The sequence below is a fragment of the Lolium rigidum genome, chromosome 6 (assembly GCF_022539505.1).
Source record: "Lolium rigidum isolate FL_2022 chromosome 6, APGP_CSIRO_Lrig_0.1, whole genome shotgun sequence".
In the NCBI taxonomy this organism is placed as follows: Eukaryota; Viridiplantae; Streptophyta; class Magnoliopsida; order Poales; family Poaceae; genus Lolium; species Lolium rigidum.
Window position 1 is genome coordinate 252,895,176 of NC_061513.1, and position 22,402 is coordinate 252,917,577.

At 48.5% G+C, this 22,402-nt stretch overlaps 1 protein-coding gene and 1 long non-coding RNA gene across 3 annotated transcripts; both read left to right on the forward strand.

Annotated features, from left to right (window-relative positions):
* Positions 1-1,707: 1,707 nt before the first annotated feature.
* Positions 1,708-5,134, forward strand: LOC124667435. Of its 2 annotated transcripts, XR_006991289.1 has the most exons (6): positions 1,708-1,826; positions 3,116-3,183; positions 3,283-3,411; positions 3,512-3,598; positions 4,183-4,238; positions 5,042-5,134. It is a non-coding gene; the product is annotated as an uncharacterized LOC124667435 (long non-coding RNA). The 2 variants fall into 2 exon arrangements; XR_006991288.1 differs by lacking the exon at positions 3,512-3,598.
* A 683-nt stretch (positions 5,135-5,817) lies between these two features.
* Positions 5,818-6,639, forward strand: LOC124663961 (cytochrome P450 710A2-like). The gene has a single exon (XM_047201584.1). The coding sequence runs from the start codon at positions 5,818-5,820 to the stop codon at positions 6,466-6,468; it is 651 nt and encodes a 216-aa protein (XP_047057540.1). The 3' UTR covers positions 6,469-6,639.
* The last annotated feature ends 15,763 nt before the right edge of the window (positions 6,640-22,402 follow it).

Below are 22,402 nucleotides of genomic sequence, written 5' to 3' on the forward strand. Positions count from 1 at the left end.
TCGGATATCAAACGCCTTTCTATCGACACTCCTCGGTACATCTGTGGTTGGTATGTGCACATTTAACCTCCCTTTTTTGGGTGGCGATATTCATACACTTGTCGCCATGAGTGAAACCCCTAGAAACTAGCATATTGGCTCGAGGTTTCTCGAGGCATTGTTTTGGTTCGCGGCTTGTTGGCCCGCGTTTGACTTTGCATCACCCTTCAGCGGGTGTAACATGGATATCACACTGATGCATGTGGCGTGGTTGCGAATCCGTAGGCTCTCCGTCACCGTTAGGCCTCGGTCGCTTCCCTCGAGAGCGTCTCCGCACGAAAATACCCGATAATCCGTGCTATCCTCGGCGTGGCATGCCACGATAGATTTGTGTCGACGAACCTTTTCGAAAAAGGTCTCTTGGAATCTATCCCAATGGTGACATTTGAAATGGCGTGCATATCCATATGTACGAAATTTTACCACGTAGAAGAACCATATGTACATGTGTTCACATATGGAGGTAGCTATGTTGGGCTAATGCATGCATGCATCCGTCCAACCATCCATTGGTATCAAACGGAACTTGGAAAGCGGTAGAGAGCCCGCCAGAGAAGTGTTGATTTTGGAGCCGGGCGGGAAATTTTGGCAAATGTGAACAGCGACAGCCTAATCCCTCAAAAAACAATCAGCTTATTACTGTTGAATAAAATCTCTACCTTCCCTCAAAAAACAAAATCAGCTTACGCCATGGAATTTTCCATTTTGGGCTAAGCAGGATTTTGGGCCAAAATCACGGACGTAATTTAAGCCAGCCACACCATCTCCGTGACTTACTCACTCGGGCAGACGGCAGACCACCGGCGGCGGCTCAACGCCTTCTGAATCTCGCCGGACGCCGGCTACCCACACCTCCGCCGCCCCAGACCACCGGCGGCTCCTCTCTTCCACCTCTAGCTTGCCCAGATCGACTAGATAGATGCCGCCTCTGCCCTCTTTCTCCGCGATCGAGCCCCAGCTCCGGCGCTCCATTCTCGCCACCGTGCGGCGTTGCTCCGGCACCCTACCTCATGCAGAATCCCTCGCCGACGCGCCTCCAATCGAGCCTGAAACCTCGCCTCCGCGAAATCCTAGGTCGCCGTCCGGCCGGCTTCGTGGACCGCGCAGGCCAGGCAACGCGCGGCCCCGTTGTCTTCCGCGTCCCCGACCTCGCCTCGCCGCTCCGTCCCGGGGCTCCCTACACCACCGGGTCCTCCAGCGGCGTCGCTGGCACTGGAACTTCGACCACCGCAGGCGCTTCTCGAGGTATCAGCAGTGCCCAAACCCGCAACCACCAATCCTCTTCTCCCCAATTCTGAAAAAAATCGCATCTTCTTTGTGCAGGCAGCCGGAGGAGGGCTGCTGATGGTCGCCACCGTCCGCGGGATGTACTGGTAGCACGACGCAGGTAAAACCAATTCTCCGATCTCCTGCAAGGGGAAGTAGCTGTAGCCTTTTTACAACTCACAAGAGCTTTGCCATTGATTTTTTTTTTTTTTTTTTGCGGGTAAGCTTTGTCATTGATTATGCATGTTTATTAGGCAAGATCAGATTGTGTAGAATGAATCTATCCATGCTTATTTATTTTGATGCATAATGTAATCTCTTGCTTTTATAGCTCTCTGACCATTTCATTTCTTTGTGATGCCAACATGCACCTGACACGCTCCTTCGGGACCGGCAGGGAGCTGTTGCTCTAACTCGCACCACTCCAGGGACATCTACAGGGCCGGCGACGGCAGCTCCAGCCTCTGAGCTAGGGGCGGCCAGGTGTGCCTTGCCCGCACTGACAAGACGACGACGCACAGGTATTAAACAACTCATGCCCAAGGTCGAATAGTAGCTCCTTCTTGTGTTCTTGTTTGGGAGCTGTCGTTTAGAAGGAATTGAACTCATTGATGCTCTACTTGAGGTAATATAAGTTGTGGTGGCAAATTTGCTGCTTTCTGTATTATCACGCAAATTTGCTGCTCCCTGTTGGTACTCTTCAGTAGCATGTACACTGTATGGAAAATGCGCACACAAAATTAAATGAGCCAAACAGCAGGGTGATAGTGAAGTTGAGTTGCCCCTACTAATATCATAATGGGATGTGGTACCACCAAATGATGGCCTAGTAATTGTTGAACGTGTTGGCCCAGTAATTTTTGGTAGCACTAGTTGACAATGATCTGTAATCGATCAAATTAAGTGGGTTTGTGATCACAGTGATGGCTTGACAATTGAATGTGGTTGATGGATTCATGTGACGATGATTCTTGCACCATTGCGTCTCGTCCAGATGTTATAATAATCAAGCTAGGCATGTGTTGTTCCAGGATTTGATTGCATGAACTTTTGATGCCACACATCTACTTTGGGTTGTCATCCATTGTTGAGTTGTGTTGAGTTCCTCTCTAGTTTATTTAAGATGTTTGATGGAGTGTCTGTTTGGAGATCTACCCTTTCTAGAAAGGGTAGAGGACGACCAAAGTTGACGTGGGTGGAGGCGATAAAAAGAGACCTGAGGGATTGGAATGTACCTAAAGTCTTGGCTCTTGATAGGACTGCATGGAGATCAGCGATCCATGTGGCGGAACCTTAGTCACTCGCTTCTTTTCTCTTTCATTTCCCCCCTTTTTTCCTTCGTTCTTCTTTCTTCTTTTCTCTTTTTCTTTATGTCTCCTTGTTTTGGTTCTCTTTTCTGTTGGGTTTCATATCTAGCCTACCCCAACTTGCTTGGGAAAAAGGCTTTGATGTTGGTTGGATGGAGTGTCTGTTTGGTTAGACTCGTGAGTTGCTTATTGCAGAATGAGAAGGCAGCAACCTTAGCATGCATGTTCACTCATGCACATACAAAAACTTGCTGTCATTTTTGTATGCCTTGTTTTCTGGTTTCCCTTTGGAGCCGACCATCCATGTAGTATCATGGTTGTTATCGACTTGCCTAATTATTGGTCTCATCTAGTATGATTAGTCAATTTCATTTTATTTAGATTCTTGTTACCTACTGAAGCAAATAGTCCATAATCACATATATGTTTATTTTGGGAAATCATGCATGCTCTGTTTCTGTTTTGTAGTCATTTCACTTTGTCCATTGTCCTTGTTGTGGCAGGTGATGGGCCATGGGAGGACGATTTGATGTCCATCCACGACAGCAGATGCCGATTCGATAATTTCCAGGTCTGTAGCCGCACGAATACATGTAAATATATTTATTTCTGCAAGAGGATATATGCCCATGCCATGTGCAAACTAACCCTGTCTGCTCCTTGACTGTAGTTTGTGGATTTTACCAAGATAAAGTCGACAGAAATGTGCCAAGCCGAGAAGGAGCGATTCATGCTCGAAGCAGTGATAATCAACCAGCGGAACAGATACTAGCTAGCAATATTGAGAGATATACTGAAGGTTCTGTTCGTTCTGGAGTTTGGTTCCTTTATATTTCTTTGTCTTTTTTTTGGCTTTATGTTTCAGTAGAATAATGATTAGTTAGTGATTTCTGATTCAGTCCTGACATTGTTGGTTCCGATAATCTAAGCTGCAATGGGAATAGTTGAAGACTTATTGTGGGCAGGTGATAATCGCTGACGGGCAGGTGATTAACAGCCATCTTATTACCTAGTGAAGCAAGTAGTTCATAATCATACACTCTGGAATGCGATTACATGTGTTGTGCTTCTTTGCAATTGTTTCCCTCTCTCCATTGTCCTTGTCCGTCGGCGACGGGCCATGGGACGAAGATCTGATGCACATACATAGTGCTGGGCATTACGAGTTCAGAACCGGGCCAATACATAGTGTGTGTGCTATGTATCTGTGCTAAGTTCAGAGAACATGTATGCCTGGGTTCAAGATGATTCATTCATGATTTTGTCTTGAGCTCGATCAGCGTCTGGGTTTGTTTTCATTTTACTGGTGTCTCGTGAATATTTATCTTTTTGTCTCGTGAATGAGCATGTTTGATGCGGGTAAAGAAAGAGCTTTTTTTCTGCTGTTGATTTGATTATATTTTGCACTCTTTGTGTTTTTACCAGTGCTTGAACAATTCAATTATTTGCTAGCTGGGAGGTACAGAATTTTGATTCCGATAAATAGCTGATCTATATATTGACTATTGGTTTTTTTTTGTACATTTGAACACGTGATTTCTGGCACTAAGCATGCGCATTTTGTTTGTAGGATGGAGCGGAATTGGAGGTGGCCAGGAGGTAGCAGCAACCTTCGTGTATGTCTCGGTGAGCATCCCATTTGTCCCATCTACTTGGTGGTGATTTGAACATGCTGTTGCAGGTGTTTGTTGGTCTTGTTGTGAGTGAACATTTAGCATGCTAGTTGAGTTGGATTGCGTGTTTGAATGCATCTAGAGGTGCACTTTAACTGTTTTTGTTTAAATGAATTGTGGCCTGGAATTTCGGAAAAAGGGCCTGTAGTGTCAATGTCAATTTTTTAGAAGAGTTATTGGTGATTGAACTTGAATTGGTTAACTAGTCATTGCAAATATTCTGTATGTGAAGCTGCATCTTATTTTAGTGGTGCATGTTATAGAAAATTGTTGTTTGGCATTTGACACTCGGCATATGTGGCTATTTTGGTATCCTTGGAGTCATATGTTCCTTTGTATATGCTGTCATTTCTTTATGTCACGACAGCTGTGTCGGGTGTCTTGGTTCCGATGACTAGCCTCACCCGCTGTTTCTGTTTTGTGTCGGTTCCGATGACTGTAGTGTTGTGATGGTAAATAAATATTCCTTGGAAGAGTATTGGTAGGAGTGGAAGCCGGCATCGTGCTGTTGTATCTAAGTGTCAACTTAAGGTTGAAAATGCTCGGTGGATAACCTTTCAATATATATACAAAACGTTGATGTTTTTGGATAGAGAAGCGCGATGTCTGCTGCTACCAAAGTATAACAGGTTTTGGTAGAGTTAAACAGCCTAGCTAAAAATTCTTATAATTTGGAACGAATGTAGAATAGACATATATACATGTGGCCGTGTTGACCGTGTGTGTTAACTAGTCTGAATTTTGTGTTATCTGCAGGGTGCACTTTGTCCTGGTGCAAGGCAGCAGCAGGGCGACGCTGTTTGCTGACTGGATATGCGGCATCGCGGCTGCCCTCTGGTTTGCTGATTCTGTTCTGTCTCCGACGGTGCGGGTAGTGGCTGCTGCTGCTTCTGTGTAAAATTCCGCCGAATGAATTGTAAAGTTGTATTTACTTGTTTCCTTTTGTAATAACAATGTGTGTATATATATATTGAGAACTTGCGTCAGTGTTGGATTGAAATTGTAGCAGGTGTGGTTTATGTATTTTTACTTTTTTGTTTCTTGTTATGCATAGGCATAGCTGAAATTTTGCATATTTTTCAGGTTCGTATCATATTGGAGGAGGCCGACAAGCAGGGGTTCCGGGAGGTTGTCTTGGTGGTGAGCTGGGAGGAGGAGTAGGCGTGTTACTGAACGTCATTGGGGACATCAAGAAGTGCAGCGTGGTGGCGCTCCGGTGGATTGACTGCAAGGTCTCCGTCGAGAGTAGCGCTGCTCCTGGCAGTCGCACTTCTCTGAAGCCCTCACCTAACAGGTTGCCACCGCACCATTCTCTGTTTGGTTCAGTACATGTTGCTGTGCATGTACTGCGACACAAGCGCGTGCCCGAGGCGTCGGATCTTTAATTACAGTAATTTAGGCCGAGCTGGCTCGATCGACTCGATTCCACCTCCACCACGACACACGCAACCGTACGTGCCGCTAAACTCGCGCGGCAGACGCCTTCCACCCCTTGGGCAAGCGCCTCTTCGGGGACCACAAACCTCATCTACATGTTCGGCGCGGACCACAAGGACCTGCGCGCGCCACAGCCCGAGTGCCCACCCCAGGACGAGGACGCGTCCACCTGCTGGGCGGTCTCCGCGCTCGAGTCCCACCCTGACGTGCTCGCCCGCGTGCGCGCCGAGGTGGCCGAGGTCTGGTCGCCGGAGTCCGGGGAGCCCATCACCGCCGAGAAGATCCAGGGGATGAGGTACACGCAGGCGGTGGCGCGCGAGGTGGTCCGCTACCGGCCCCCGGCGACGCTGGTGCCGCACATCGCCGGCGAGCCGTTCCAGCTCACCGAGTGGTACACGGTGCCCAAGGGCGCCATCGTCTTCCCGTCCGTCTACGAGTCCTCCTTCCAGGGCTTCCCGGCGCCCGACGCCTTCGACCCGGACCGCTTCTTCTCCGACGACCGCAGGGAGGACGTGGCCTTCAAGCGCAACTTCCTCGCATTCGGCGCCGGCGCCCACCAGTGCGTCGGCCAGCGCTACGCGCTCAACCACCTCGTGCTCTTCCTCGCGCTCTTCGTCTCCGTCGCAGACTTCAAGCGGGACACCACGGACGGCTGCGACGACCCCGTCTACATGCCCACCATCGTGCCCAGGGACGGCTGCTCCGTCTACCTCAACCAACGCTGCGCAAGCTTCCCATCCTTCTGAGCCTCAGCTGCTCGTCCTTGTCCCCTTCTTCGTCCTCCTCACTTGTCTCTCTCTTCTTTCCTTCATCCATCTGGTCGTGTCGAGTGATGATCTGTACTAGGACCCGGTGTTCTTGTGTTAGTTCATTCCATTGGACCATTCATCAAATTATTTCATTTGTCATTGCTCTAGTCGCAGCAGATGTCGCGTATCGTGTGCTCATAGTAGGGTTCGATCAATATGTCATGTCTGAAATGCAAGTTTGCAGCTCACTGTGTCTGGAGCACAAAAGTGTGATCCACATGTATGTATACTTTGAATCGCTATGAGTGAAGGCAGTTAGGGTCTATTTTATTTGAATAAATTTGAGATTTTAGTTAAACACAGACGACCATATACTACTACGTACGTGGATTCCATACACACAGACACTACAACAGAGGTTTGTTTCACTTACTGAACAATTTAATCCAAGTCCAAGATTAATAAGATGCATTTGAGGCCGCACTTATGCAGATGATGTGCACAGTTGCGTATGTGTTTTTTGCTTCCTCAAAATCTAACCAATCATAATATAACGCATGGATATAGTTTGACACCAGGTCACTATTGAAAACGGTTCAAGGCAAATCCTCTGATAGATACTATCAAATCAACTGAAAGAAACAAAACATTAGACAATGACACATCGGCAGAGAGAAGGCTGCAGGGTGCAGGCCGCAGGGACGGCTACAGGTTTGGAGGAAAGGCTTACCCGGCGGCGCCGGCCACCTTGAGATGAGCGGAGACTGCCGGCGAGAAGTGAGCAGAGACTGCTGGCGAGAGGTGATCTCGGCGGAGTGGCCTGCCGGAGAAGGTTCGAGGCGCGGCCGCCAGGGAGGGAGGAGATACTGCCCCGGCGGCGCCGCCCTCCTTGAGGCGAACCCATGGACGGGGGAGGCGAGCGGAGAACGGCGGCGAGACAGGAGCGGAGAACGGCGGCGAGACATGAGCTCGAGGGAGGCTGCCGGCGGTTGACGAGCTCGACGGAGGATGGCGGCGAGAGGCGAGCTCGACGGAGGCCGGCGGCGCTAAGGCAGGAGGAGGCCCCCGGAGCGAAGCGTGGGTGGCCGCCGGCCCGCCGGCGCGAGCGCGGGATCTGGAGTCGGGACGATCCGATCGATTGGAGCTGATGGTTCCAGGTTTAAAATACGGAGGGCTAAAATGAAAAAAAAAAATTCTACGTGTCGGACAACTAATTCTAGTCGGAGGGAGTATCTAATTTCGTCAGAGCAAATATATAAATTGGAGATGGTGCTGGAGTTCGTCGCGACGGTGGCGGCGGCCTGGGGTGTAGGTTCTTCGGAGCCGTTGATCGGTGTCTTCCCGTCCGTGGAGGGGCTGCTTCCAAGCCAAGGCGTGAAGTGGAGCAGTGGCGGCGGCGCGAACTGGTCTCATCCTGATGCTCGTTGGTGTTGTTGGGGTCCAATGGGACTTGTCTGTAATTTTACCATTGTACCGGACCTATCTGTAAGATCGGCGATATAATATCCTTTTCTCGCAAAAAAAAATAATATAATTTCCAGTTCTTGTCAAAACAAGGTCTAATACTAGTAGTAGCAGTAAAGCTGCACCTGGCCTGATCGATCTCAGAGTCGGATTAATTAAGGCCTTTTTTCAGGATCAGATTAATTAAGACCTACTTCTAGAACTAGCAGCAAATGGAGCTTCTTTCCTTTCATCGCACAAGTCACGGTTGCTAGCTAGCTTATGGTACATGCGGAAATAGATACCAAGAAAACACGACTAGAAATCTGGCTCAGTTAACTATCGTAGGGATTTCCACATCTGTAGAAAGTGCTTCAGTTAACAATCTTAAAGATATCACATCTATAGAAAGTGTGCTATGATTTGGTAATTTATATGCCTATCGTGATTTGAGGCGAAAGTTTGCATCCTGTTTTACATGGATCGATCCTACTAGTGCCGGATTGCTAAGAATTCTTCCCCTTATTGCACTGACTTTTTTTTCTACCTTCAGGCTGTCGGAGGATGTCAGGGCAATTACTGCTTGCATGGCTGCTGGGATTCGTCCGTCCCATAATTAACTGGGTTGATGTTGTTGATCTCCTCACCGCTGTAATTACGAGGCGTTTGTTTTGCACGCCCATGTCACCAATCCGTGCGACTTCCCATCTCAACCGTTCAGAGAATCAGCAAAGAGTAGAGGAGAACGGATGGATGAAGGGGCAAAGAGTAGAGGTGACTTATGACTTTGGAGGCTCAGGCGAGGAAAGCACCTTCGTCCATATCACTGGCTGGCCGGCGGCGAGCTTTCTTCCTGACTAGCGCTCAGGCCCGTCGCCGACGGGTGCTCGCCTCGCCTCTGCCGCCCATCCTAGCCGAGGCGAAAGCGCGTGCCCTCTCATGTCCTCGGCCTCGCCGGCCGGCGCCAGAGCGGCATGCCTATCGTCGGTTGCTGAAGCGACCCTGAGTGGCATGCCCTCTCGTCTGGTCTGGTCTGGTCTGGTCTAGTCGACGGCGCCAAAGTGGTCGCCCACCGAGAAGTGCTCGCCTCACCTGCGCCGCGTCCCATGCATCCCAGCTAGGCGACGCACGGCCGCGTCTTCTGGTATAGGCGTGTCTAGGCCGCCCAAGCTATCTGGTCTGGTCTTGTCTTGCCACGCCGCCGACTGAAAAGTGGTCGCCTCACCTTCGCCGCCCCACGCATCCCAGGCGACACAGCGCGCCCTCTCCTCTGCTCTGCGTCGCCGTCGCCATGGAGCCTCCCAGCCGGCCAAGCGATGCGTCCTCTCCTCTTCGTCGCCGTGGCCAAAGTCCAAAGTCACAAGTCACGCGATAGCCGACGCGCGGCTAGGGTGGCCATGGGCTTTGTACTTATAGGCAGTGGCGGGGCATGCAGCAGCTTAATTAGAGGAAGGTAGGTTTGAAATGTCGAGGAGGGAGGGAGGTAGAAGAAGGAGATAACCGAGGCGTCGCGCGCGCGGCAGTCGAGTAGAGAGAGAGAACGGAACCGATGGAGGCGCTTCGATCGAGTGCAAGCGTAGGCCACACACGCGCGCGCGCCAGCTAGCTAGCTATTGGAGTACGCCTTGATGGAGAGAGAAAAAAAAAACATGCGCGCGTACGTGTGCAAGCCAGCCAGCTGGCTCCGATCGTTGATACCGCTTCGATGGATGCGTGCGTGCAGCCGCGTGAGCAGATCGAGCACGTTTCCTTCCGTTTGAGTAGGAGGAGCACCCGTTTGGCAGGTCGGCTCGGTACACAAGCAGCGGGGAGGTCCTGAGCGGCGCGCGGGAGGACGCCTTCGACCCGGACCGCCGCTTCTCCGACGCGCGCAGGATTGTTTTCGTTCACATAAGAATACGGCCGCTCGGTTTCTTTTTCCGAGATTGCAAGGCCAGGCCCACGGCCCACCTTGGTGGTGAGCATAAAAGCGGGGAAGAAAGACGGCTGTCCATACAGGTTTTGCAGCACCGCCGCCTGTTCCGTCGTTGTTCCCGCGAGATGCCGAGCGGGCTGAAGCGCGACGCAGAGGATGATGGTTCCACGTCCCTGAGCCATCGCCGGAGAATCGACGACCCCGACAAGCCGATGTACCTGGTGGTGGAGCACAATACCAGGAAGGAAAAGGACGCCAAGCCTGCCGACTCCATCCCCAGCGTCAGCATCGCCGGCGCAACAACGCCTATGGTCCCCCTGCACCTCAGCCAACCCGGCATGTCCTTCGCCGCGGTATCGTCGCCGCAGGGGTCCTGGATCATCCGCGTAGGCGGGGAAGGGCAGGGTCACACCATAATCTACGATGTCGCGACCTCCAAGGAGTTTCACGGCCCCGACCTCAGTACCAACAAGATGGATCCCGTCCTGATACCGTTCCGCGGCCAGCTCTATGTGCTCTCGCGCCGCCCCTCCGTCAAGTGGGCGGCGAGGGGCCTCGACTACCTTCCCTGGTTCGAGCGGATATGCTTCAAGGATGGCCGCCCTAGGTGGAATCATCTCACCGAAGATCTCGAGCCGCCACCCGTCTTCCCGTGCCGCATCAACCCGATCGAGTACACGGACCCGCCGGAGATTCGCGTCGCCGCCTACGCCACCGTCGGCTCCCACATCGTGCTCTCCGTCCAGCTTGTCAACGCCGGCAAGGTGAAGAGGAAATACAAGGGGACCTGCGGGTACGACGTGGAGAGGGACGTGTGGGAGATGGTGCACGCCATGTATCTTCCTTTCCTCGGCCAGGCTGTGCCCCTCGGCGACCACCTCTTTCTTGGCCGGTCCAGAGCCAGGGACGGTGCTGCTGTTGTCTACTCCATGGAGGTCGGCCAATCAGCAGCGTCTGGGACGAACGCGCTGTCCATTAGAGAGGTTAACGTGGTGATGGCGCCAACGGGCCGCATTGTTCTAGGGGATCTTCATCTCTTCCCTTTGGAAAGGGGCTGGTTCTCCTCTGTTTGCGTTCGATCTGCTGATCCCGGCCCGGAGTCAAAGTTAGTAGACAATGTACGTGTTGTTCAACGCAAATACGTTATGGTGGGGTATAATGCTGCTGAGAACCATGCGACAATTGAGAAGCAAGCATCGCCAAGTTTACAAACTGGTGGTTGATCCATCTCGTCCTTTGGCTCATCCTTCCCCGGTGGCTGCTGCTTTCACAGTGTAATAATGCCACAGCCCACGGGCCTCCTGTTTTCAGCTGCCGCTGCGTATCCTCCAGTTTTTATTCCTCATCCGTATACTCTTCACATGAATGATGTATCAACATTACTAATAGGACTGAGCATCTCTAACAGACGCACCAAAATGTGCGCATAAAAAACCACCAAAATACAGCGCGGAAGCGACACGCGACGCTCTAGCAGGCGCGCGAAAATACGGCACGTGCTAAAAAAAGTTGCCGTGTGCGGGCTTTTGCGCCATTCTACGCGCCAAAGCTGGCGCGCCGCTTCCAGCGCGCTATAAAATGAGGCGCGCGCGCACCCAACTGCCAGGAAATCCCTGTCGAGAATTTTACACGAATTTTACATAATTATATGCTGCTGTACCGAATATGTTCTGAATGCTGCTTGTTGAGATTATTACCCGGTATGAAATCTGCTTGCCTACAAATTTTACTAATTTTTATTGCTGAAATCATTGTACAGAATTTTGGCTATTTTCAAGTGTTCTTGTATCTTGTGCCTTGTTCCTCTTTGTTCTGCTTCAGTGAACCTCAATTTTTGTAAAATTAATGTCGTTCAGTTTGTTGACTGAACAAGCATTTCAGCTTCTGATTAGAGGTCAGACTAGCCAAGTTGGGGATACAAGAACCATGCTAAATACTAGGGAGTATGATACTTCACTAACACAGTAGTCATGTGTGCAAAGTAACCATCTAAATAGTCAACCATTGGTTGTTTCAGTCTAATTAAACTATCGAGTAACCGATTACATTGTAGAATTAGAGAAGTTTTGTTGTGAATGCAGCTGGTACATAATGGTGTCAATTTGCAATTTTCTTTTGTACGATCCCTGTGAGTCTGAACCCAATTTATATCTTTTTTTTGAAATCAGAACCCAATTTATATCTTCTATTCACATATTGCGGACAATTTGCATCATATAGATAGTTATGTCTGCAAGCATACGTGGCTAGTTAGCTTGTATTTGTGTGCATGTACAGGTGGAGCATACGTATGGATAAAATATCCATTTCATTTCTTGGCCTCCCTGGTAAACTTTCTCAATTGCCCTTTAAAAAAGTAAACTTTCTCAATTTTATAAAAAAGGAACCAACATATGCAACACCAAACTGGTATCATTACTGTTGTAACATAGTGATTTTAAGAAGTACGACAATTTAATTCCAGAATTCAGTGCAATAGGGAAATAAATCTAGCATGTATATACGCAAAGGAAAATCAATAGCATGTTCATAAGAACAGAGCTAATGTTACTGTCTACCAAATCACTATCCGCAGAAAAGATCGACTGATTCCAGCTCCTAGGGCTTACAACTTACAATATTGTCCCAGAAAACATTACCTCAATACTAGTGCTCCTGCTTGAGTTTGGCAACCAACAACTCAAGCGGTCAAGCCTAACAGCTGTTTATGAATTAATTGAGTTGTCTATCCTGATCAGAAGTCAGACTGTAATATGAAGCTATCAACTTCAGACTTGAGAAATGACTACACCAGATTAATGTACAGTAACAGTAGCTCCAATTTATTTATAAATCTGCAGCCCAGTAGTGCACAAACGCTGGTCTCAACTCTCAAGTCACAATATCACACGCACAATATTATTGAATCAAATATGTGCTGCCCGGCATGGTGGTTTGCTAATCCATGTCTATGGTGAGAGGGGTATATTATAAAGTGTGAGAAACTATCATGAAAATTCCGAATCCCATGTACTTGTTCTTAACTAATCTATTATAAAGTGTGAGAAACTATCATGAAAATTCAGAATCCCATGTACTTGTTCTTAACTAATCTATGGAATTTGAACATATATCGGAAGGGCTTACTCAGTCATATGGAGACCACGCTAGCAAGACAGGGCGCATCTAGTGTCCGGATGAAATCACGGATCTTGTAAACCCGCATCCAGTGCTTGTTGACGACCAAGAATTTCCCCTCGGACTCCACAAAATCATCTGTTTTGTACGTCCTCACCCTGATGTGAGCCCGGAGGTGTGGGGCATATCTCGTTTCATCAACGCTCCAACAAGTCATCAAGCAGAAGCCCCTTTCAATCCCCATGGAAAGGAAATTGTAGCTGTGCACAACCAGATCTACATCTTCCAAGTTAGACACGACCGGAATCTCCACCACAGACAGTGGCTTAGCGCCATCGACATTGATCTTGTATCCGGCGATGGCCTTCATTGTCCTTGATAAGCCGAGGAAGAGCCCAGGGCTGTGCGGGTCGGCGCCGTTGACAAATGGCAGGCAGTTCTTGTCATCCACCGTCGACCACCCGTTGGAGCCGGTGTCAAACGCGTAGGTGCCCACATGTCCGGTCACGGACACCAGCATGCGGGAGCCCACGGCGGCGTAGGACTTGACGGTAACGCCGGGCGGACAAATGTAATCCCCTGGGGTGAGTTCCCAGGGAAAGAATGGCGGCCGCTTCAGGCGGCTCCACTTGCAGTTGGTCAGACGGCCTTCGACTTCCCGTGCAGTCCAGAGGTCGAGGACCTCGAACCAGGGCACGAAGTTGAGCGGTCCCACCACGGAGGGGGTTGGGGCCAGGGCGTAGATCTTGTGGCCGATTGGTAGCAGGATTGGGTAGCTCTTGACCGACTTAGGCTCCGGTCCACTGATCACCAACTGCTTCCCGGTGTCGAAGATGATGGTCCCCGGGCCGTAGCGGCGCCTATCGGTTGAGCAGCCGCCGACGATCCACCGGCGGTCCTTCGATTGGAAGGGGACGAAAGACATGTTGTGGTTGCATTTGAGGCGGGCGAGACGGCGCGGGATTCTCACCGGTGTGTCGTCGCCGCCGCTGTCGGTGTAGGGTTCAATCTTGAACACGGAAAAGGCAGGGCTCACGAACCCGTGGCCTACAATCAGGTAGGCCGACTTCTCCACGTCGGCCATCCTCTGCTTCTTCTCCGGGCGCACGATCTCCTCCGCTTGGGCCATCCTCTGCTTCTTCTTCTTCGGGAGCATGGTCTCCTCCACGTCCCTACCTCTTCTACAGGGCCTCCTCTTCATCTTTGTGCGCCGCCGTCGCCAACGCCAGCGCTGCCCAGGATCGTTTTTGTTCAGATGAGAATACGGCCACTTTGGAGATGATGTCGGTTTCTTATTCCGAGATTTATTATCCGCGCGAGTCCAAGGACCGACGACTTTTTTTTTTCTCTCGCGACCAGGAAAGGGAGAAAGAAGCGTGTCGAATTAACGTTTCGCTACTTTTATTATCTTTCTTTTTGTTGGGAATTCCTCTTTTATTATCCGCGCGAGTGATTTTCTTGTTTCCTTTTCTGGCGCCGCGCGCGGATCTCTCCATCGGACGCAGTCAAACCATCTGATGGACGAGTCAGGTCGATCCGTACACGAGCGCATGGATGCGAGGGGTCGGATGTATAGACAGAGAGAGACCGAGTTGAAGGACTCGAGTCGCAGAAACATGAGTGCCAGGCTGGCTCCACCAACGCTAGCTTATATCGATTATGTGCGTGAAATCCATACAAACCGTAACGCTCATTAATTATCTACTCAAACGGAGTACTACGTGCGATCGGTTCAAGTTTGGAAATTACACGCGCCTCCTTCAATTTCAATCAAACGGAAAACACATTTCGGCTGCATGCTCACAAAACCATGTACACGTTCCCAAATTAACTTTGGAGTTTGCTTGGCTGCTCCAATACAGCTACAATCCACTTTGGAATTAGGTAATGGACTAGCCAAGCCGATTAAAGCCACAATTCAACTCGATTTCCAGCATCTCAAAGTCCCGCTCTTCAAGTTCACACCAGCAACATTGTTCTAGCTTGTCCCCTCATTCCTACTTCCATGTAGACGCGATTTGCCTAAAGTAAAAAAAAAAAAAAAAATCATCAATTTCAAAGGGTAAAGAAACATAATACTGCGCAAAAAAAAAAAACTAAATGTTCACAGAATACTTGAGAGACAAAACACCAAGTCCAGAAAAGTTGCTACCCATCCAAGAAATAACAAGATCAAATGGTCCTTTTAAATATAAACAATGCTACTAAATAAACTGTAGCATTTTTTCTGCTCTTATCAGTTCTACAACCACAATTTAATGATAGAGAAAATCTGTTCTAATGTAATTCCTTAGCCAATGGATAAAATTGGCAATAATCACGTACTAAGCAGATTAGCAAAGCAGTTTAGACACAAAATTTATATGCTATAAATGGGCAAACATAGAACGGCGATAACATAATAAAGCTCGACTGTTATGCTAAAACTTCATATCTTACACAGCATATCCACAAGCGTACCACCGATATCAACAATTAGCAAATACCAAATCAGCAATCACAATAATGACTCCCAAATCGACAACATTTGCCACTAAACTAAACGACACTGAATTCTATAAATACAGGTGCAATCAGTGTAAGCTACTTACGCCACTCAATATGTTGTTGGGGAGTGGGTGAACCACGATCAGCAGCAGCGACTCCTGCAATCCAACACAGTAGAATTAGAGTGTCTCCACATTAATAGACTGGAACCACAGCAAATCAAATCGAACAAGGAAACGTCAAAATCACCCTGCAGAGATCGTGCTACCACTTCTGGAGGCCCCTCAGACAGCCCTTGTCATCCCTCTGGACAACGCCGTCGAGGTAGCATAGGGCCAGGGAGCTCGAATTCGTGCAAGTCCACCTACTGCAAGTCATTCACAACACACCTTAGACAATCAAGATTTGATTTTTGATTGCTGCAATCTAAAGAAGAGCACCACAGATTCCAGCATGCATCAAAACTTGTGAAATCTAAGCAGAAATCCAAGCTATAAGCAGTAGAAATTCTTCAAAAAAAAAATTCAAAATCTAGGGCAACAGCTATAATTGGGATGGGTAAACAACCGCTGCATACTAGCGCATATGAATAGATGCAAGTCAGTTCAACCAGCTACAGCTACAGATATTGCTACTATGACCATCGACACAAAAAAAAATGAATGTCCAGCCAGAAGCCATAGTAGGATATATTTTCAGTTTCATACAACTAGACGATAAATAATGCAACGCACAAAATGCTTGTCCAGCCAGCAGCCATAGTAGCACATAACCATCAGCTTTCTTAAATGTTGCCCATACCTTTTGAAGATGGTACAGAAAATGAGAGGCGATTTTATGTAGCAAATCAGACCATAGTACATGCTAATTGCACGGATAAGTTAGTGAGGTCTACTTCTGCCAAACAGGACTCTAATGGAGGCCTAATGATGATTGAGCCGCAGCTGCTAATTAAGCCTAACACTGATGGGACTCTGCTAAAGCCAAATGCTAACATGGCTCTAATTAAGCATAATGCTAACAGCACTCTAATTAAGCCTAATTCTAAGCATGACTCATGGAGCTCAGGGCGGATGAAGGAATGTACAGCTCCAAATTACAGACAACCCACCAGTTCTTTGTACAGCTCCAACATATCTTGCCTCGTCACTTCATAAAGTGAGTACAGAAGAAATTATGAGTGCTTGTGAAATAGAATCAGAAGAAATCTGAATGATCCACTACAGAAGAGAGGCATCAAACTAGCATATGAAGACAAATTACTACAGCCAAACAATTATGAACCAATTCATGCTTTCAAATAACGCAACACTTTGCCAATTAGAATGAAATAGACACCACTGGAAATTGATCTCAAAACTTGATTCAGTTTCATATAAAAATGTAGTAGTTGGAACTTGTTCTACAAATCTGCAATGAAGAGCTAATGGGCAGCAACAGCACTATGTATTCATGCATCTCGAGCAGCTCAGACTAGCTAATTCTGCACATCACGAGTCACTGTTTAGAGCAAACCTAAACTAAAACATATCTGGGTGGTCACACGGATATGGGCACCAAAAACTCCAAACTATTCACCTAAAGTTCTCTACTGGTCTGCTAGTTGTTCAACACGGTGTCAACAGGGTCGGTCGGTCGGCCGCCAGCCAGAGGTTACAAGGAAGAAGCAAAGTTTGATCTTGGGTGAGTAGAGGGCCGTACAAAAACAAAACATGCTGGATACCAGCAATCTTAAGCACTTATAACAACCAGTGTGCTACATATGACAATTTAGTTAACAAGTACATATAGGAAAATCCCTATCTTGCATATCACAAACGGAAAATCACTTCCGATGCATATACATGCAAGTCAAACTAAACCATGGTAGTTCATAAATCAACAACACATCGGTACAAGTAATTAGCTAGCATAGCTTCAGCAGTACCAGGATGTGCAATTCCCGAGTCATTACCTAAATAAAGAGATATACTTTAAGTTTGACAATGAGCTGATTGCTAGCTCAAATACTAATGATTGGAAGAACCATGGAAAATTCAGATCAAGAAAATAAAACATGGATAAGCTAATTAATCAAATCAAATATCAATCAGCAACATGTTTTCAAAAATTCACCACTCCATTTGCAGATCTGTCTTGTTTTCAACAAGATTTCTTAGATCAGTTAGCTCAGTTTCTGTAAGAAAAAGAAAAAAGATGGAAGCAGGCAAGCTTAGGTGCATGTGCAATTTTATTCTAGCTTAGCTAAGCTAGCTATGTGCACTTACGAAAATAGCTCATGCGCAAGCACTAGGAATCACCAAGAAACGCAGCATTTCCCGTATTTCAACATGGACGCGAGTCTACTAATCCAGTGAGAGTGTTTGCTCTATTCTTACCACGGCTCTAGGCGCGGGAGGTTCTGGTCAGCCTAGCAGCAGTTGCGCCACCGGAACCATCGCCGGGAGCAGCAGGTCGGAGTGGTGGCCAGCAAGAGCAGTGGGTCGGTGACATAACCACATACACTTGTGCACCTCACATGTTAGAAAATGAAGCGAGGATTAGTATGCATAGCACAGACATTGATCACAAGAACAATTACTTAACAAACATCGTGAGATTGCATATAAGTGATCTAGGGTTCAGGCAACACAGAAAATAAGAGGAAATCAAGTACACGATCAATTGTACATATACAATTGATTGCTATTACTATGCGAAACAACATAGGACAAAAATCAACTGAGGCGTAGTAGAAAAGATAGGCTGCTGTTCCACCGATGTGATATTGAACTAGCACAGATGTGAAAAGAGGGGAAATTTCCTGTAGGTGCGAAAATTTCTTTCCATTGTATACAAGATAAATTTGGACCACGCAGCAGCACAAGTAGGAAAGTCTCGAGTGGTCTAGAACGATAGAGCCTGCAGAAGCGGCTCGCGGCGCTCGTACACAAAATTCAGTGGCGAAAGATGGGGTCAATTTCCAGCGCGTGGAAAAAAGAGGGGAAATTTTCGACCTTTGGGTGGCCAGAGGCGCTCTCGGCCGCGCCCATGGCTCGGGCGACCCCGCGAAGACGCCGGCGAGGCAGGGGCGCCGGAGTTCGCCGCGGCGGTGGACTTGGAGGTTCCCGTGGACGGAGAAGCGGCTGTCGAAGGCCAGCCGCACCGCGCGAGGCTGGGCGTTGTCGTCCTCGACGCCGGCGAAAGGGTCCGAAGCAGGGCGGGGAAGTGAGGCACGGGAGTGGTGCATCGGCATGGGAACCGAGCGGGGAAACGGCGAAGAGATCTTGGCCGGCGAGCGGCGGCAGGGTGGCCGGGGGAGGTGCGGGAGATGGGAGTTGGGTAGCCGGCGGCGAGAAACAGGGGAATGCGGAGGCGAGGCGCTTTGTTTGTGCTTTCGTTGGATTTGCTCCAGAATCACCACACGACCTTAATTGCATGCCATAAACAATTAACCCACGGAAATTGTGCCGCCCACAATGGCAGGCCACTAATTATTAACTACTCCACTGTAGTACCCGAGATGCATCCATCTCCTCGTTTACACCGAGTCTCACGAGTTTTATAGTCTACTACTAGGTCACTCATCCGTGTGAAGCATTTCGCGCATCCATCTTAGTGCTCGATCATCCCAACAAATAGAAATAAGTCCACATAACCCCCATAACTATCATGTTTGGGACGCTAACCACCCATAAGTTTGGATTGGGGCATTTAACCCCTCCAAGTATTGCATACCGGGTAATTTACCCCCTCCACTCACAGAGAGCGGTATTGATCGGTGGTTTAGATGACGTGGACAATGGTTTAGCACATGGTTCAGCTCAGTCTAAATCCCCCTCGTGCTTTCTCTCCCTGGAAAACCGACCGATGCCGCCGCCCCTATCTACCAGCTCTGTCCAAAGACATGCTCCCCGCCGTTCCAGCTCGCCTGCTCTGTCCAAAGACGTGCTCGCCGCCGGCTCCCACTGCCGGCCGACGCTGCCGCCCCCGTCCGCGCCTCGCCTCCATTGTCACCGCCCGCTCATGCTCCTGCCGCTGCGTGCCCCCGTCGCCGAAGTGCCGGCCACCGCATGCTCCTAGTCGTACTGGCCTCCACCGGTGTTCCCTCAGCCGCCCTGGTCTTCCTCTACAGTGGCCGTGGACAGCATGAGGGCTAGTGTCCTGTTATGTACCTTATGTCCTTATCCAATGCCTGAATTATTGTTCTTGTTCTGCAGCTGCGCATGAACCAGCGCAACGCTGATGAATTGAGGATGCAAGCAAGCTACTGCATGTCAATGTACCCTCGTGTGTCTAGCTACTGATGCTGATATTGACAAGATCATGTTGTACATATTGTGCTAGATCCCAATCAGGATGGTGGCATTTTAAGGAAGATTAGTAATGTAATGTACGAGGTTCATTTGTCTTGAAATAGCAGAGTTCGTTTGCTCTGAATGTTGTAAGCAAATGTATACTGAAATTTGTACTACTGTGAGCAAATTTATGAACAAGCTCACTGTCCCAAACAGGTCTGCTGCTACCTCCTCTTTAAACTGATCTTCTATTGCCTCCTCTCTGAAGTCTGAACAGGTATGCCACCGCTCGGTGCTGCTATGTCCTGCCGCTGTGCTGTTGGTACGCCCATCACTGAGCTGCTCGTCGGCGCCACACTCCAATCAACAGACCATGTCGCCGATCGTCCATGAGGAATCGTCGCACGGCTGCGATGGAGAGCAAGGACAGCGAGCCCACCCGTGGACAAGACTGGTTCGTGGTTCAGTGTAACCAGGTCGCGCTTGTGGGGGTAATTTGGACCTAGCCAGCCTAACTTTGCCACCGTGGCAACTGCACAATCTCCACATGCCAGAAACCATCGATGAAAACCACCTACACAGGCGGAGGGGGCTCTCTGTCCGGTTTTGCAAACATAGGGGGGTTAAATGCTCCAGTTTAAACATAGGGGGGTTTAGCGACCCAAATCAGATACTTAGGGGGGTCATTTAGACTTCTTTCCAACAAATATATCTCCTCTACTTTCAAATTCTTTAACACGCTTGAATTTGTTTTACCGTCTCATAAGTTACTTATGGCATCACTTTCTTTTGTCGAGTCACGATTTTAGCTAAAACCTCAAATAAATCTCAGTCTAAGGAAACTGGAAGTGTGACGGGATATGAGGGGGTGGCGCCGGTGGTGGCATGGTGAAATAGCGCTTGTATTTGTTAGGTTCAGGACGACAACCCCCGACCTCATGGGGATCCCTTCTTTCAGCGGCGAACCTAGCCCAAAAAAGCTGGGCGGGCCAATACACTGAACCTTGGTAAAATGGACTGTTATTGGGCCAAAATTTACAAGTATATAGGCTAAAATTTCCTGGGATGGGCAGGCCATGGCCCGGTTTTGACTCAACATAGGTCCGCCAGTGCCTTCCTTCACATTGACGCTAGCGATGACGTTGATGTCGCAACCGGGAGGAAATTGGGTTTGCTTTTTCCACACCCCCCCTTTTCTGTTTCTCTTTTCGAACCTCTTTTCTCCCCTTACTTTGTACCATTTTCTTCACCGCTCTTCCTCGTTCTTATTCTCTGAAATATCCCCCTCGCTCATTATTTTCGCACTGTTATCCTCATGGCACTAGCTTAGGTGTATCCTCTAGGTATAGAACTTTAGTCTAGGTCAACCATTTAGATCTACGGTGTAGTTAGGGGGTAGGTTTTATGGTCTCCTTTGAAAAAGCCAATATAAAACTCTGAAGTGGCACCTCCTTCCTACCCTTGTTGTATGGGATTAAATTATGAGTATATATGGGTGGCGTGAGAGGAAAATCCAATACACAACTCGGAAGTGGCACCTCCTTCGCAAAACTGACTACCCAGGAGGAGGATTTCACACTTATAGTACAAAACTCCGACTTTTGAGGCCACGAACCCAACTATTGTAATAATTTCACCTATTTTGGGGGCTTTCATGTTCCTTGGACCTACTGTGACAAAAGCAAAGAGAAGATTCACATGGAATCATCACTTTGGAAGAAAAGATAGGGGTAGAGGTTGTGGGAATCACAAAGGGGATTTCGCCTCAAACCGGGAGAGGAAGGGCCCAAAACCCTCCCCTATTACAAGTGTTTGTAATATTATGGGTATACAAGTGTGGTGTGAATAGGAAAAGCCGAAGCACAACTATGAGAGTAGCACCTCATTCGGAAAAAAAATGACTACCCTCGAGGAAGATAGCAGGCTTAAATTGCACAACTCCCACTTTGCATGATATATGAAAAAAAAGTCAGAAACAACGAAAAAAGGTAAAAAAAATGCATTGCCGAGTATCCGAGATTTCACACTATAATTGTGGCATAAGATAGAAAAAGAAGCCCAGTCGCGTCTGATCTCCCCTCGTGCCCTCGATGAAGTCCCCACCTACGCACACGAGGCTTTGGTGTCACGAGGTCATTGTGTCTATCCGATGCCTTCCAATCGTGCAAGAGACGCTCTCGATGTCTAACTAACTCTCGTAGGCTCTTTCTGTGGTCTTCACATCTCATCTCTGGCATCGTGAGGTTCTCAACGGAGCACGAAACTAGAGCATATCATTCCACTCGAGGCATCATCTCTTGTTTGCAATCGACTACTCATCGCCTTTCGGAGGGCGACGACTACGTGTGCGACACAATCTCAACTCTATAATTCCTACTCTAGATGCCATTGTTGGTCCACGGTCGCTTCGCTCTAGATGTCCGAGCCGACACCATATAATAGTCATCTACCGTGTTATATCGGGAGTCATCGCACCTCCAAGGGATATGTTTGACGAAGTTTTCCGAAACCAATAACCTTTTTACTTTTACAAAAGTCATCCCCGGTATGAAAAGTGCAACAATGTTGTGCATAATATAGCGTGGCATGGGTGCGGGCATTGCAATGTTGCAGGACGTGAGAGTTTGGCGGTACTTAGTAGAGGCCTCGTATAAATCTTACTAGTAGATCGCATGTTCAAAATGTTGGTGTG

What these genes read in the sequence shown, in the direction of transcription:
- LOC124663961 (XM_047201584.1), top strand. Translation starts at nt 5,818, where the DNA reads ATGTTCGGCGCGGACCACAAGGACCTGCGCGCGCCACAGCCCGAGTGC.